This window comes from Dicentrarchus labrax, unplaced genomic scaffold (assembly GCF_905237075.1).
Source record: "Dicentrarchus labrax unplaced genomic scaffold, dlabrax2021, whole genome shotgun sequence".
In the NCBI taxonomy this organism is placed as follows: domain Eukaryota; kingdom Metazoa; phylum Chordata; class Actinopteri; family Moronidae; genus Dicentrarchus; species Dicentrarchus labrax.
In genome coordinates this window covers 13,561,388-13,579,857 of record NW_026136705.1, presented here as the reverse complement: position 1 = coordinate 13,579,857, position 18,470 = coordinate 13,561,388, and the positions used below count along the sequence as shown (strand labels likewise).

The window sequence follows — 18,470 nt, the reverse complement described above, 5'->3', positions numbered from 1 at the left end:
CAGTTATAATAAAGTTCACATAAGCGTAAAAAGGCGGGATTGATGATAAGGCAGCTGCTCATTTGTAGTGCGTAAGGAGTTCCCACGTGCTCCAAGTACACAAACACAGTCAGACGCAATCGCTCACACACAGGCAGACAGAAAAACTGCCTCTGGAGGAATCGAGAAACACTCGGGGCCTACAAAATATTCAAGGCTCTCCTCCAGACAGATTCCCCTCCCAAAGCTTGCTGACAGAGCAGCGCAGTGAACCTCCTCTTTCAAACAGCACTCTGTCTTTATTCGCCCTAGTCTTACAGCATGCTCGTACTGTATCAAAGCCAGGACACACGCTGCTGTGTGAAGTGCCATCAACGTACACGCAGACATACACCTTCTCCTCCTCACACACACACACACACACACACACACACACACACACACACACACACACACACACACACACACACACACACACACACACACACACACACACACACACACACACACACACACACACACACACACACACACACACACACACACGCACTTCTCTTCATGTCTCTCTTTCTATCTTTCCTCGTGCTCACAACTTTGAGAGAACAGAGCGGGGAAGCAGAGAGAGTCTGGCAGCGCCGATGAAAGACAGTGATGAAGGTGCGGTGGTAAAATACACCGTAGACGTCACCTATCTACTGATGGGGAGAACACATCACACAGACACACTGCCTTTTAAGTTCAGTCTCTCTAAGCATGAGCCCAATGTAGATCAGGACCAAAAAGCGCACAACTACACGGCCGTGTGGTTCCTACATGAATGAACACACACTAAAACACACACAGACAAACACGCAGTAACCCATTTCTCTCCTTGTCTCTCCAATTACACTGCCAATTCCGTGGAGGCAAAAACCAAACAAAGGCAACTGAGCACAAGGTTTAATCATATCATCATCCCACATGCATTCCTTTGTAACCTCATGAACTATTGACGGGCTGCCATGTCAAGGGTCTCTTACAGCTGTGAGGTTTTTTGCCGGGGAAAGCTGCATTAGCCTAAAAAAATAAACCTAATGATGTCAGATGTCATCCCCGACCCCTATAATTTCACAAATTCTGATTTATTGCAGATCATTATGCATTGTGCCTGTGCGTATCCGCTGAGATGTGGTGTTCGCCTGTTTGTTTGTGTATAAATATGTGTGTAGTGGACAATGTCATATAAAGAGGGTGGCTGGCTGAGGGCTTGTTCTCCGTGGGATTCTCCAGTGGGGCAAGGCACATAATACAAAGAATGGGCCCCAAGGCAGCCACCCATTTTATATGTCATTGTTCTACACACATACACACACAAACACACATACACACATACACACACACACACTACCTTGCATAAATAAAAACACAGCACACCTACACAGAAGCACACAGTTAAACACACAAAGACCGACTTGGAACCTGTCAAGTGCGAACAAACTGATGACAAGACGGCGACAGATGGATTCACTGAGGAGAGACGAGCTACGCATTCAACTCAATTAGCAACGTGCTGCTGCATGACGCCGATGGGATATGGAATCTTACCATGACTGGCAACCTGTCAATCGAGCAACAGAGCCGCAAAACAAGCATCATGCAAGACGCAATGAATTAGATTTAATAAACCAATAAATAAATTCATTTATGAATAAATGGTATAAACCCATGGAGTGGCAGCTCTGCATCAAAAAACAGGGCATAATGTGACCAGGGAGCCCAAATATCCCCAGGCGCGCACACACAAAGAAGAAACTGGCAGCAGAGAAAGAAGAGGAGGAGGAGGAGGAGGAGGCGGCGGCAGCGGGGAGAGACAGAGAAGAGAGAAGAGAAAGAACAATGGCTGCTTCCCTCTTTCTCTCTTGCTCACTCTCTCTCTCTGCAAGCTCTGTTCATACATTATCCTGCCATGGTACCTAATGAGCCAGGCATCTCCACCCTGACACTTACGCTTGGCTAGGCAACCCTTATTACAGTGTGGAGGCAGACTCACTCACTCACTCACACACACACTGTGCAAAACACTGACCATCACAGGTCATCGCAGCAGCTGTGTGCTTGTTGTGATGTAAAGGAGCCGTATTCAGATGCATCTTTATTGTGTGTTGTGAAGAAACAGGCGTATAATGGTTTGTTTGTGTGTCAGTTTCAGATACATCAAGTTCCTAGTTCTTATACATACATGAAGCAGCCTGAAGGCCACTGGTGAATATGGGGACAGACACCATGTGCCCCCTCTGAGTAGTTGGTTATTACCGATGCTTCATTGTTCATGACGGCAGACAAAATTGCTCTTTTCACTGCTTTTTAGGGCTACGCAAAAAAAAAAAAAAAAAAAAAAAGCACAAAAGCAAGTCTATCTTGTCTGGCTACATACCAGTCAGTGCCAGGATGTACCCCGCAGTGCTATGATTGTTTTGGCTGCTTCTGTATAAAAAGCTCTTCCACTTCAAAAGAGCCTCCTACAACTGTTTAAGTGGTAAACCAGCACGGCTGTGGGAGGCCAATCAGCTGCAAGTACAGTAGGGGCAACATGGTAAACATCAAACGTCACGACAGCATGCCGGGATAGAGTGGAGGCAGGAGAATTGCTTTGAAATTGGGGATGACTGGCATGTTGGTTAAACACTTTTGACCCCCAAAGCACAAAGAACAAAAAAAGTATATATGAAAGAAACCAGAGATTGTTCTTTTTCCCTTTAATCTAAGATTAGATGCCTGGACTGGAGGTGATGTAATCTAATTCAGCTTGCAATCTTTCTGTGAGAAGTGATTGCGGTGGCTCGGCGGCTGATTGTGAATCAGCCGCGTGGGTCGGTGCATTCTGACCACCATTACACTTAGGAGGGACAGTACAAACACTAACTTCAAAGCAGTTGTGCTGAGACTTGATACTAAGTTTTATGTTGTTCTCATTTATTGGAACTTGATAGCTTATATTGAAGTTATACTGAAGCTCTTTCGCTGAAAAAAAATTATGTACGAGATGATATACCGCACAGAAAGGGCAAATAATGTCGGGGTTTTTTTTTGTGAAACAGTGACAAATTTTAAATGCCATCTATGTAATGTAAGTTAATCTCCTATGTCTCTAACATTTTAAATCAGAGACTATCCATCATTACAGTGTACTGAGAAACATTTTGACATATCAGATTTTTGTACATCAGCATCAGCAACAGTTGACAGTTGTTATAAAGCTGTTAAAAGATATAGATGTAAATGTATCCATAAACCAAGAGCTAACTCTTTTGTTGCAGTTCATTTTCAGTAGAATAAATGTAACACATTTTCTTTTCAAATAAACATTTTTCTTCTTATTATTATTATTATTATTTAGTCTGATCAGTAATTTCTAATAAAAGGTGCATCAGAAACACTTTTAAATATCTATAAAATCAGTGTTGATCATTTTAGTAAATCTGGAGAACTGTGCGGAGTACAGATATTTGTGCGGTGCATCTGTGGCTGTGAAGGCCATCCAAAACATGCGCATGTGATCAGCATGTTCTAAAAATCTTACAAAGATAAGAAGCGACATATTTTTACTAACACTGCACAACAGACACTTAGCTAATTCCCTCATGTGCTGCGCTCAGCTGTAAGACGCCTGGGTAGGCACCAATCAGGCTGTAAATACAGGGGACAATGCAGGGGGAAGCTTCCACTTCCCCTGCCTGTCTCTGTAACATTCTCATGCACATCAGATGCAAAGACAATATTCCTGCAGTTATATGAACATCTTTCTGGAGCTTTTTAAATGTCTTGACTTTGACGCTTTGTAATAACTACACATTATATCCAGATTAAGGTGAGCTTGTCCGTGTAGAACGTAATTTCAAACAAACTCGTGTGCCTACGCGTGTCTTGCACAAGCAATGTCTTATATATTGTATCTGTGCGCGTGTGCGTATTTGTGTGTGAGTGGATGTAAACTCAGTATTCCAGGTCACGGTGGCTGCAATCTCACAGGAGGTTTAACCTTGGTAAATCCACTATTAGGTGTTCTGAGAATGATGATGTGAGCAGTAGATCCTCCCCGATGGTTTCACTTTCTAAGAGCATCCAGCAGGTCACAAATAGAGAAGCTATGGGGGTATTACAAGGTCAAAGGTTGGCTAACTCTCAATATGATGACAATTCCATGCTGGCATTTTCATTTCCTGAAGAGACTGATTCCCCACGGCAGCTGAGGCCAAAGATGTTTGGTTATTTTTGTTCAAATATGTTCTCTGCTTTTAAGCGAGAATATATATACGGCAAATATGCAGTGTGGCCTCGCTGTGTGTCTCTCCATTCACATATACTGCATATCCAAGGAAAATTGTAATCAATATGGCTTTCCAATGCGTATGCGTGCATGAAATCAGACCATGCCTATCATACACAAATGTGCCTTTCTGCACAATTTTTTGTCCTTTTCATTTTGTCCTTCAAACGTCTCCAGAGGTGCGGCCGTGCAGCCAGCCAGTGGGAGCTGCTGATGTTTTTAATGGCACATGGTTTGTCTCCTGGTGGTGAGATAAACATGGGGAAGAGATTAAAACCCCAGGCTTTCTTCCACAATCTCCTGCCTTCATCCTCCTTCCCCTAGCAATGGTCATGCAGGGCCAGCACAGCAGAGTCTAATTCAAAACCAAACCCATCCGGTCTACGAGGCATACTAGAGCCTAAAACAACACACACACACACACACACACACACACACGCACACACACACACACACACACACACACACACACACTTCTACGGCAACACTGATTTGATAGAGGGGCGGATGTCAGCAATAAGTAGGAGCAAACAGACAGGTGTCAAGGAGAGGAGGATTCTCTACCATTTAATCACCTACCTGTCATCTCATTGGGCTCATTGCTGAACACTAGCACTGTACACAGCACACTGTAATGCTGCTGTTGATTTTGAGGTGAGCCCCTGATGGGTCACTGGTGTCAGGACGTGGATCACAACAAACACCCTGAAGAGGAAGAAGCGGGGCCAGAGGGCCAGGCTCTCGGCTTCATGCTATGCCTCCTCAGGGAGCCACAGGTTGCCAGCTCGCCTAGGAGCTGATGAGCTGGAGCGGTTATTAAGACTGGCTAAACACATCATTTCCTTTGTCACTGCGATTAGGCCAAGGCGAGGGGCCCTCAGGTGGAGGTAGACCTGGAGTGTATGATTAGCTCTGCCATTTAAATGACATTCACACTAATCGCTAATATCAGGTCTGTCAAGGTGAGAGAATGCAGTGAGGAATACTGAAGGCTGAGGCAATGCGAGGAAAAGTGCAGGAATATCTGATTCCACTTGATGCAAATGCTGTGTCAATCAGTTAAGTCAGGCACATCGGTTGATTGTTTTACTCTGCATCAGTGCTGCTATACAGTAGTCACAGAGCACAGAGGAGCTGAGATCTGTAAACACTACAACTCCCATGGAGCCTACAGGGATTCAGTTGTTTAAAAAGGGATTGGCAGTGGAGGATATTAACGATCAAAGACAACCTCATGGAAAGACACTATCTGACTTCTGTCCAAATAGGTTTTATTCTCTTGTTAAAAATAAAAAGCCCCGGCCATTTGCTCGTAGTGCTCTTTGGATGAGAAATTAAAGACTTGGTTAACTTACTTTCTTTCTCTTGGTGAAAATTCATTTCTGAAGTCGCGCCATCTTTAAAACTCAAATGACCCTGCTCCCTCTCTTGCCTGAACAAAAGAAGGCATTATCAAACCTCACTCTCAGCAGTGCTAGATCCATTTGGTAAACAGCCTGTGTCCTACAGTAGTAATCAGAGGGTATTTTTGAGGGATTTGCAGGCTGGCCAGGAGGCATCCGCTGGAGTGATCTCTAATTGCTAGAAGCGGAGGCCTAGACTGCCTGGCGCTCTTTTGAAGCCATCGGCAGCAGCTTCCAGCCAGAGGAGCCAGCAGGGGGAGGCTTCCCACTGAGGCACTCTCCCTTTCTCTTTATTTCTTTCCCCTTTTCTCCCTCACCATGCCTTCATTCTACTTGTCCTGCTTCTCTTTCTCTCAGTCCCCTTTCTTTCCATCCTCTTCTTTTTCTTCCCATTTCTTCTCTAACTGTACTTGTTTCCTTTCCCCACTCCCCTTATTCCCCTCCTCTCCTACTCAGTCAATGAGCCAGCAATCACTTTGCAGACAGACATCCTCTGCTCAGTCGGCCATGTTCAATCCCTAGCACCGGTGGCTGATGAGGCATTGTGGTGACGTCAAATACCGGGGCTTTTCAGGGAGCAACAGTTAACCTGTGGAGGCGCAGCTATGCTTCCCAGGTTACAGGACTCATACTGGCAGTCTTTGTATAAAATAATGAATGTAATATGCCAAAGAGATGAAAGATAATGAGGCCAATTATTTTTTTCTTCTCACCCAGTGAGTCGGGAGAGGCGAATTTATGTCAAATAGTTGGTGTATAATGACACCTAATACCACTCAAGCTTTTGTTACTGTAGGAGCTTGTGTATCCTGGAGCAAAGACTTTTGCTCTATAAAGCATAGTTTTGAAATTGTGACAAACACACACTACAGCCAGTAAATAATAATATGATACTGTTCGAAAATTGGATTTTGTTGCATATTCATAGGCTTGGGCACACTGTCCGTATTGCTTGCGCGGAGGCTGTAAAATCCACCTATAAAACGAACAAAGACACACAATTTGAAAAGAAACAACAACTGCATGTTGTCATCCACATACACACAGCCTTGCAGACACACAACCGTTTTTTTGGTTGTTTGGAAGGCAGCTCGCTCGGTGTGACATTGACTCCTCAGTGCCAATTCCACACTGGGAGCTGCACTTGCTAGCTTTGCTGCCAATCCAGGTAAAGAGATTACAGACACACACAATGCAGTCTTCTGTTTGTCTGCCAAAAAGAAAACCAGCCCTTTAAGCCCGAAGAAAAAAGGGGCTAAACACAAATTCACACAGCCTGGACCCTGTCCTTGCTCAAAACCAAGAATCCCCTTCTTCTCCAGGAACATGGCATCTAATATGTGCCTCGCTCAGTGGCTCGCTTATACAAAGCAGCCTTGTGACTAAAACAATCCAGCCTCCATTTGTTTATCCTGGTCCCCAGCACTGCTGCACATTACTATTACTTGCATCATTCAAATAAAGAAGGAATTTGGCTTACAATCAGTCACACAGTCATTATAAAGCTACACTAATGGGTGCTGTCTGGTTCCAAACTATTGTAAAGCAACACGAAAGAACTTACACTAGGATTTCATCATCTCCCTTAATGGTGTAATTAAAAAGGTGAGAGAGAATGTGCGTATCACCCAGAAAAGATATAGGTGCTACCTTCAATATTTTGCCTCAAAGTAATTAACTAAAAACTTGTTGAAAACTAAAAACTTGATGAAAACTGCAGGGCTGACACTGATATTTAGCAGTACAGATTTTTTTGCAGAGCATGAATCAAACAATCACTGTGGCATGCAGTTTTGACCCAATTAATCAGCTACTTATAATGGTAAGAGTGTAATTTAGCATTGCAATGTACTAATTTGCATTGTATATACTTATCTTTTCTGGATTCATGTGGATTAGGCGTGGTGCTGGGAAGCTGCTTGTGAACAATCAAATCAGAGGGAGTGTACATCTATACCATACGCATTTCCTCTTTGAAAAGGTCCTGCGTGGATTATGTGCATGGAATTACGCTACAGAGAGATGTGCTGATGAAGAGAGTGGCAACGTGGTGGAGAAGGAGGGATAATTATGGTATGTCGGAGTAGCACTTAATAAAGGATGCATGTGAGTAGCAAGACAAAGAATTCATCTATCAGCTACTGTACCTTTTTACTTGCACATTAAACCCAATGTTTTGGAGGACACCGATAGTTGCCACTCTGCCACTCTTTCATCACAGTCTCTATCCCCTACTCGAAGAGATGCCATTTTTCTCACCTTAGCAACACTCTCCTTGGCACTACCAATTGTGTTTGACAGTAAAATCACATCTTAGATCATAGATAAAATGTCAGCCTGCGGGACGGGAGTAGGCAACGGATGACAGAATGATTTTGACTTAGGGCTATTCCAAAAGCTTTTATTTCCCACCCGTACAGCTCGTCTTGTCATCCTGGGGTGGCATGTGTAGTCATGTTGAGGAGAGGTGGGAAGGACGACTGATATGTGTAGTCCGCGACTAATGTGTTCTTGGCCCTGTCTTAGAACATAGCCTGTGTTTTGGACCTTCTGCACTGCTGAATAACCCATCCAGAAATTAAATACATCAAATATTAATAAGTCAAATATGTGATTACAAATATACACATTCCTGATTTTCTCTTTTTTTTTGTCACAAACTGAGTGTCAGGAGAAGAAAGGAAGGTTGAATTGAGGCAGGGTGGTGGGGACACTGCAGTGGAACATGGAACAATAGGCGCCCTCTGGCATCAACCTCTGGACAGCCCAAGCTGCTCACCAAAGACACTGAACTCACCCACAATGAACTGCTGCAGCGGGAAGGGAGGCTTTAGAGAGTTCAATTTCCAACACAATTGGCCGTATTCTACTCCTTTAAATGCCAAGGAGATGGTGTGCAGTGTGTGCCTTTGTGAGGAGCTTTGCTTACAGCGAGTGTCCTCTAGCAGGAGAGACAGAGAGAGAAAGACGAGAGAAATGGAGAGATGGCGAGGACAGGCAGGGTGGGGAGATGGCGTGGGGACAGAAATAGTGAGACAAGAAAAGGAAGAAAGAAGAAGACTGAATGACTGGAAGAGATAGAGAGTAAAAAAAAAAAAAAAGTACAGAGAAAACGAGACGGGTAGAGAATGTCTCCTCTGGCTGTCGTTTCGCCAGCCTCGCAGGGACCGTCTGAAGGACAATGCTGCTACTAGTGGAGTGTGACGTTTGTCCTCTATCCAATTCAACACAGCCCCAAAGAAAACACACTTACAATCAAGTGCCGATCATGCATCTCATACACAATAAACCCGTCCACACAAAATACAATGCATTATAGTAATATACAATACAGCCTCTGTGTGAAAAAAGGCTTAATGGGAAAAATAAAAAGGCGAGGTGAGATAACATTCAAATGAGATGATATGAAGTCATAGCGTGCCACAGCAGGCCTAACAAGAGATCACCTTTAACTGCTGCGAATTTTACCTCAAATACCCAGTGCTTTCTTTTTTAAAGGAATAATTTTACCTTCACACCTCCGTAATATCCTGTAAGTATGTTGTCTCTTCTCTACAGTGTATTTAATTTGTTGTTTTCAAAAGTATTATTTTGACCTCACAGCACAGCTCAAGTAAATCCCTAACCCTACCTTTTTTTTTTTTTACAAAAGACGTGGACTACTGTTGTGGTTTAGGGTTGGGATGGCGCAGATTCAAAATGTTTGTTGCAAAATATATAAGCTTGGACATCACATTGAGGTAAAGTGTGTCTATGTTGCAACATATTCAAGACTAACAAGAAAATAGGAACGGCAATAGTTGTTGGAAATATTGCTCTTTCCGGCAGTGCTTTGCAAGGCATTTAAGCACTAGTGAACTGTTATTTTCGGGACTTGCAATTATGGAATAGGCACTATGGTTTCCGAAGAATTGCACTGTGTAACATTTGGACTGTTAAATAAAGAATGTGTTATTTTTATCTGTTGCACTGCTGCAGAAAAAAATACTGAATTATTTTTTCATGAATCAATCTGTAAGATAAAAATGAACACAGGTGGGAAATTGATTTGGACTGCAGGCTGCCAGATGCCCATCACTAGATCTGTAGGCAGTGGTAAAATGGGGCCGGGAACTGGTTTCACTGATAATATATTCAATGTCCTTTCCTTTGTGGTCACGGGGCAGCTGAGCCATTAATATTACACAATCACACCAATGGCTCAGATGAATTATTCAAATTTTCTTATGGCTCTGTAATATTCTATGCAATTCGTCTAGAAGATCTGTTGTTTTTTTTTTTTTAAAGATGAAAGCAGAAAATATCTACTGTTTAAATTCCGACTGGAACAAACATTTAAAATGCTAGTTAGAAGAAGCAGCAACCGCAGAAAGCACTGCACCTGCCTCCTGCATCAGTGTCACACTCGATATAAATACGTCTGCTGTCATCAGAAAAATTGCCAAGGAGGCTGTTTCTCCATCATTGTCTTCATTTGAAGGGCATTTTGCTGCCCAAAGGCAAGTGCCTAACACACTCCCCGAGCGTGGTGCCCATCCCCTTTCACAGAGGGCTGGCAGTGCAGCAGACAGGAGAGAGAGAGAGAGAGAGAGAGAGAGAGAGAGAGAGAGAGAGAGAGAGAAGAGCGAGAAAATAAGAGAGAGAGAAAAAAGCCTTCGTCTCAAAGCAGACCTCACACTGGGTTCTGTCACTACAGATCAAAATCCCCTCAAAGCCATAGATCACTTCCACTATAGTTCACATGTTCCACACTTAGAAACTGTTTACCAGACTCAAAGAGTTCGTCTCCACCGAGTACACACACTTACACACACAGATACAGTAGAAAAAGAGAGTTTGCGCACACACAAAAACAATACAGTCTTCAATCCAAGCCGACTGCACTTAAACATTTATACAGGTTGAGAGGCTGAGTCGCTCTATATGGCAAACCAGCGCTCAGCCCGGTTCAGTGAGATGGTGCGATGCCAGCTCTGCCTACGAGTGAACTGACTGGTGTGACAAACAGAGAAGTGCCTGCTCCTTTTTCTTGCGGAACTACCTGCCAGTGCCTGTCGACAACTCGCGCATACAATGGTACGTACACACATGCACAGCCAGGGACAGTCTGTCTCCTAAAACTTCTTTTAAACGTACCTACGTGAGGATCCATAGCCAATAACAGCCGTCGCGCAGGGCTCTGGATAACTGACAGCCCTATATATTTGCTTTGTGACGGTTAGGTCGGGCCTGTAAGCGTGCGGCTTGGCTTAAATAAACAACACTGCATTGTGGCGCAGGGGAGGAAACCTGTCTTTGGAAAGTCCTCTGCTTGAGAGAGAAACGTCCCCTCATCTAAGATAAGGAGGCGATGAGAGATAAAGTCAGTGCTTCTCCTGGGCCTTATCTGATGCTGTTATCTGACTGCACAGCACCCACCATCTCACAATCTTTACACCCTTTAAGCACCTCTCTGAAACACTCACACCAGCATCATCACACACACACACACACACACACACACACACACACACACACACACACACACACACACACACACACACACACACACACACACACACACACACACACACACACACAATGCTGAAACATTCTAAACACCATACCAGCTTATTGATTACTTTGACACGCTCCCATTGTTGAACAGACGGCGCACCTAATATCATGTAAGATTGGAACTGTTCTGTGTTATCTCATGGGGAAAGGACATAAAATGACTATTTTCTCACCTTTCAGAAAGACAGAGCAAAAATGAGAGGAAAGTGAGCAGATGCAGTGTGCACTTACCTCTATGTCTGTTAGTAGTCTTATCAAACATAAGCATGGCATCATCAACCTGAAAGACACAAGAAAAAAACTGACATTAGCTTAATCTTTCCAGCAAGTTCCTCGCGTCACCTTTCCCCCATTGAATCACATCTCATTCTACTCACTGTAATTACTCTTGGAATATATATTCTCACTGCTATACACTTATTTCTTTCTAAGCACCTCTCTCCGACATAATCTTTCTGCGGTCAAAAAATTATTGTCAGGTTACCAGTTCCCCTTCTCTCTGTAGCTCGTAATTTTTTATGATATAGGAATTTGGATAAGATGTGGCAAAGATGTGAGTAAGAAGTGGCAATGGGAGAGAGAATTAACAAGAATGACAAGCGGCGGAAAAAACTGTGTGGACAATATGTTTATTTTGATGAACACCAATGTCCGGTCTTGGGGAGGGTGACAGATAGACACATTACACTAAGCGAGCATGAGACAAATGGGATCCTTCCCCACCTCACAGCCGCTGCGGCAGCAGCATCCACCATAATATCATCCCTCATCATGTCCAATAAAGCCACACACAGACAGCATTTTCTTCTTCACACATCCCTGAGAAACAGATCTCTAGATACAGTCTGCTTTCTATAACTCTGAAGAAATGCTTAAAAAACAGAGTGAGGCATGCTCATTTAGCCTGTGATTTTGTCTTGGGAGATAAATGAAAAAAAAAACAAAAAAACAAGAGGGTTAGAGAGGAGTGGAAGACAGAAAACAAAGAGGGAACACTCTGCACCATTCACTCCATGGTTATGGTCTCTAGGTAAGTGTAACGGTGTACCGGGGAGGCTCGATGCTGTGCTGGGGGAAATATGTGCTCACAAGCATGCGTCTGTGTTTTTCATAGGAGGGTGACAAAGCTTCAGGAGGAGATGGGAAGAGACAAGAATAGGGGTCTCACTCAAGCCGAACTGTCTGATTGGATAAAGAGAAGTGCCTGGCAGCCAGGCAGACTAGCGCTGGCACACTGTTCATGCCACCCCCTTGCCACACATTTGGCACACAAGACGTTGGCACAGCTTGTAGGGCCCCGGTTACTCACTGCATGGCTCACAGGCCACATGCGGCTCACAGGCACTTTATTTGCACCTCCCCAAAATATTTCTAAATTGCAAAATATAGCTGGCAACAGTCATAATAAGTAGCCTATGTACACGGTGAACCTAGATTTAACATGACGCCCTTTATTATGTGGACAAAGAGCATTGTTACTTCTTGCAAGAGTTCACAAAACTCAGCACCTGAATTGGGCGGAGAATCAGAGCCTACAGGTGGGTGTTGGCATAAAGGTGGGCCTTATAAAATCCAACAATGTTCAGAGCAGTGTAGCAAACAATGGGCAGAGTATGGTTAAGGCAAAGACAAATAAAGGGAGAGTTAGATATGTGTTACAGTGAGAACACTGACGTGTGAGAAGAGGAAGGAATAAGTAAGGCAGGCAGTCGGAAGTTTAACAGTAAAATTCCAAAGGTGCAATAGAGAAGAACTGTTTACTGCGAGTATAGCTTCACTAGCACTCCGACTGTGGTACTGCAGTCTGAAGTTCTGTACAACAGCCACTAACAAAGTCATTAAGTGTTTCCTCTGTTGACACAACACACGAACACAGAAAACGCTGCAGAAATAATGACGTTTGCTGTCTCTGAAAAAAATGTGCTGTCTGATGACTGTGTGGTGGGGAAACATATGAAAGTAGTGTACAAATACACAGCTGCCAAGCAATATCACCTGCAGCGACAGTTTTATAAACAGACATTTATAATGTCACGTAACCCAACCTCTGTCTCATGCCAGGCGATCTAATGAAAATCACATTAAAGTGAGAGGAAGTGGGATAACTGGAATTTGTAGTGCAGTGGGTTGTAATTTCATTGCCTGAGTTTGAAGAACACAGAGTTACTTTTTGTTTGTTTTTCCTGCAGTACAGTAACTTTACTATCGTATTAAGTGTTTGGCCAGATGATTACACTGTTTTAGAAATCAAGCCAGAAAACTTTGATTCATTGTTATTTATTGATCTGTTTTTCGCTGGAATTCTGCTCAGAACACCAGAAACAGTTTATAATGTCCCCACATCTGACAGTGTGGAAGCTCCACTGCAGAGCAAAGATTGAATGGCATGTTTACCAACTGACGTTTAATTTGACAAGCTCGCCTGACAGCCTGTGATCATTTACACGGCAGACAGAAATTTATAGCATTTGACCTCATCATCTAATATCAGTAATACTGAAACAGCCAAAAGAGTCGCTAATGCATGCATCAGTAGAAATGTAGACAAAATGACCCGGGGAGAATACCGGAGGAGGCGCCTCCTTCAAACACAACTGTTATGACAGAGATTGATAAGCAACGATTTTGTTTAAAGTGTCTGTGACTCGCTGGTGAGACGAAACTCATGGAAATGTAAAATGATACCCACGAGCACCTGCAAAAATAATGGACACAACACTATTTATGACTTCTGTACTAGCATGTAATTAGTTTGTTTTGTTAGGTAGCTACCTATAATCACTTAATTTGTTGCTGCTATCAAGGTAAACAAGTGAGCACATTAAATCCACATGATATCTGACTGGCTTGAATGATAAAAACAGCCGACGGTATCATCAGCCATCAACCACCACGAGCCGTTCATGCAACATGACATTCAAATATCTGTCCTCTGATATTGATGGTATTGCTGCTGTAAAGCCATTTACAGCCTGAGAGCAGAACGACTGTTACTTTGTAAAATGAAGTGAGGTCTATTAAAGGAAGTGTATTATATAAATGTGGGAACTGTGTTGTTGTGACATTATTAGAGGAGGACCATCCTGTCAGCGAGACCCATACAACAAAGAACACAGATTCACGGTGATGCACTGATGGGCACTTTAACAAAGAATGTGCACATCATGTGAGAGTCACACTCCAGCAGGTCATACAATACAGTCTCTCTCTCTCTCTCTCTCTCTCTCTCTCTCTCTCTCTCACTCTCAGTCTCAGTCTCTCTCTCTCTCTCTGCCACTTGCAGAGTCTATAGAACCATCTCCCGTGCTTCAGGGCTTTTCAATGTAGTTATTCAAGCAGAACACAACTGTGTGCCTCCATCTGATAGAAGGTTAAGGACCTCTTCACTGCTCACAAAAAAGCCCGCCACACAGAGGTGAGGCCAGGCTCACCTCAGGGAAGAAATCTTTCTCTGTCCTCCTCCTCCTTCTCTTTCACTCTTCCTTTTCTCCTGGCTCAGTGAAAAGAAAGGTTCAAAGGATAATGGCTGTCTTATCACTATGTAAAAGGGGAATGGGAACTCCAGTGAAGTGCCTGGCCTTTTGTGACAATGAAGAAAAGAGCAAAAGTCTATTTCAGTGTGGTATATGCACTGGAACAGTCCATGACCACTTAAAAAGCGAAGGCTGCTGGAAGACAGTCAAGGGGGTGGGGGGAGACTGGGCAGCTCTTTAACTAAACCTGTAGCAAACACATCTGAACCAAATAACCTCCTTCTAAAAAAAGGGGCTGACAGGAGTATATTAGGTGTGTGAATTGTTGGCCTTCCAACAATTTCACTTTTATTCACAATTCAGAAGGTGGTGGTAATAGATACAAGTGACCTTTCTTTTTTGGATCCCATTCTGTAAATCACAATTTGATTCAGCAGGTACTAGATACAATTGTATATGCTTTAAATAAACATGTAATAATGCTCTATTCTTTTTGTATCTTACTCCACTCCCTCTATCGGTAAAAATGGCTCATTCGAAGGTAGCGTAAAAAACATGATTCCTATATTTAGGTGATTATATATTAATGAAAACATAACTATGAATACTATACTCCGTTCGTTTCTGCCAATAGCTTCTCTTAAATGTTACCCAATGGAATATTATATAAACATAAAAAAATTGTCTCAAAAGTAGCTTCGGTCATTTTGCATAAATCTTACATACTGAATGTAAGACCAATCATTTCCCATATTTCAGGGTGTGATAATGCTAGACTAAACAGTGCTGCCTTAACAGTAAGAGTGTTGACAGTAGCAGTAGCAGCAGTAATAGTAGCAGTATTAGTAGATGTAACAGTAGCAGTATGTCAGTTTAAGCTTCTCTTTTGTCTGAGTGGAATGAGTAGTTTTAGACATACTATTGCTTCAGTTCCTTATAATTTCTTAGAATCAGTCATTTAATTAGTTTCTTATATTGTGACCATTTAAGGTAATAGACATAAGTTATTTAGTTGCATTTCAAGAAAACACTGAAACTTTTATACAATAATATAATGGGTGCACCGACACATCCCAATGAATGACATATTGAGTATATACTGTGTAAGGTTGTTTGTGGTGTAAAATATGACTCCGTTTGAAAGTACTGAAGCTGAGTGGCATACGTCGGATGACTCCAGATAAACCCTGTAACACTGCATAAACCTCAGCACATTAGACCTCTGACCTCTGCTTATGCTGCAAGCCATACGGCAAATGATTGAGGAGTGAGAATTTCATGACATCTGGAGAACGTGATTTTTACGGGACACGCTGATAGATTCAAGCGGCACAACTGCATGTGGTCAGTCAACTTAGGACATATGCAAAGGTGAAGCTCTCGATCAGTCTGGTCTAACAACAAAAAGACTTATCCTGCTCCTGTCATATAGCATGAGACTGAACTTCACACCAGGTGCAACCTCTTTGTTTGTATCAATCCATATGTTTGAACAAACTCAAAATAATACATGATAATTCCAAAAAAAAGGTTGCTGAATGATGAATTATGTATCAAAGGACAAAGGCATCAATAAAGGCTAATGTGCTCTGTTTTTGGACAGGAAAACAGCAGAGGTGCCAGGTGACAGGGAGAGATTTAAGAGCTCTGGAAATGAATTATGACAGCGATTTAGAGGTGTCAAATGCACATTTACATTCAGCTCACGGCTGAAGGCTACCAGAGGAGCTTTCCAGCAATTTGGGGGTGACACTGATATAGATCATATCTGATGCCAAAGGAACTGAGACCGGAGCCACAGATAGTGACCTGGGACCCATCCTTTTGTTGAGGCTCTGGGCTCTGTTTTTGTGCTGGCACCCGTTGGGGCTTTGTGCTGCTTGTATTGGGTGCACAGAGCTTCCTTTCTTGCCTTCATCTATTACACTTGCTGTGAACTCCATTTTTACCTAAGAGGAAAGAATTGCACTGTGTGTGTGTGTAGTTATCAGGCAATTTTGGTGTCAATTTTGGTGTTGAGGATTACTGGGATTTGTTGCTCACTGCCAAGGCAAAGGCTGTGCTATTTGCATGGGTTCACCAGGTGATGCTCAAGAGAGCAGATCATTTTGAAAGCTTCCAAACTACTTTTCTCAATATGTGACTAATTCAACTTAAACAAATCGTGGTATTAAGTAGAAAAAAATACATTCTGAATCCAAACTATAGGACTGTGGTACTGCATGAGTTATTTTCATCCAAAATACAACTATGGAAAATGACACATTCATGTTTGGCATGACATAGGGATGTCAAGGATTATTTATTTTAATCAAAAATATGTCAACCAACAACATAAAAGACATACAGTGTGAACTGTCAGAAAATGTGCTGTGGTGTAAGTTCCTGGCTGCATCACTAGGCTGTCTTTGTCTTTAATGAAATGCAATTACAGGTGTGTGTGCTGACCACCTGAATGGGCCGCACACACCGACTAAAGAAGCTAGCTAGCTAACTGCCCTGACTGAGTAACCAGTTGGTGCGTGACTCCTGCAATATAAAATAAGACAGGGAGAAATCCCACCGAGTTGTTTGGCAGCTGTCTGGTTTCATTAGCTATCCTGACGCTCATGCTAATTCCAAACTACCAGCTTCAACAGATCCCACTCAGCAGCTCATTGCTGGCTGGGGAGCTGCAAGCCATTCATCTAATTCGTGTCCTCCAATGAAGTCTGGAACTTATCATATCTGGTCAGTTGTTGAATAGCAGGGAGTTGGAGCATCCTCATTTTAAGTGAAGGCATTTTTCATGTGGCTAAATATTAATTAAAAGGTCCAGTGTAAATGTAACATTTAGGAGGATCTATTGGCAGAAAGTGAATATAATATGCATAACTATGTTTTTTTCTTTTTTAATGTAATCAAGATTGAATAAGCCCTTTATGCCTACGTCTTAATGGAGTCTGCCAAGTTAAACTGCCATGTTTTGACCGTAGACCAGAAGGGAAAAGCAAACACGAGATAGGGGATTAAAGGGGGGACAAATAGGGACCTTTAAGGAAGTTGTTTGAAATTTGTATCCCTAGCATGGCGATTCAGGAAAGGCTTGGTCCAACTTAAATGACAACATTATAAATAAGAGTCAATTTAGCTAAAGATTTTGTCACACTTGTCAAGGTTGGATAATTAAACTTGGTTAACATTCCATTCATTACAGTGTCTAGTCAGCACACTCATTCCCCCTGTCAAAACATGACAACATGATATATAAAAGCAATAACCTGACAGATGTAACTTGTCTGGGATATAGCCAGCAGCCAGGGCTTGGGTAACCCTGCCAAATATGTAGATGGCCCAGTGTGCAGGAGGAGATCCCTCTATAAGACTTCTCCATTTCTAAAATTGTTACACATATTTACAAAATGACTTGTTGAATCCCACATCGGACAGATTTAATGAAAACTAAACTAAACTAATATGGCGGCGTCTGATAAATATAAATTTCTACTGGAACAACCGAAACCTCAAGAGTCACAATGAATGAGTGAACCCACTCTTCAGTATACTCTACAGTAAGATCACACCCTGAGTAGAGAGACTACTGTTTAACTGGAGGACCCAGTTTTAAGCCCCCTTGTTGGCAAGCATTCGTTTTCCTTAAGAGTCTTTGAGAAAGAGACTGAATCTCTGCCTTCACTAGGGGCAGTAGTCTGTAGCTGAACCAGCACCACGGCCTCGCTTTGGAAGGGGTAAAGGGGGTAAAAAAAAAAAAAA

At 42.7% G+C, this 18,470-nt stretch overlaps 1 protein-coding gene across 7 annotated transcripts in view; it reads right to left on the bottom strand.

Moving 5' to 3' along the window:
• Window positions 1–18,470, bottom strand: part of LOC127363455 (RNA-binding protein Musashi homolog 2) — a 231,717-nt gene that overhangs the window by 91,922 nt on the left and 121,325 nt on the right. For all 7 annotated transcript variants that reach the window (XM_051399889.1, XM_051399890.1, XM_051399893.1 and 4 more), the window contains exon 7: window positions 11,476–11,524. In XM_051399889.1, coding sequence (XP_051255849.1) covers window positions 11,476–11,524 — 49 coding nt within the window. The remainder of the gene's footprint in view (window positions 1–11,475; window positions 11,525–18,470) is intronic.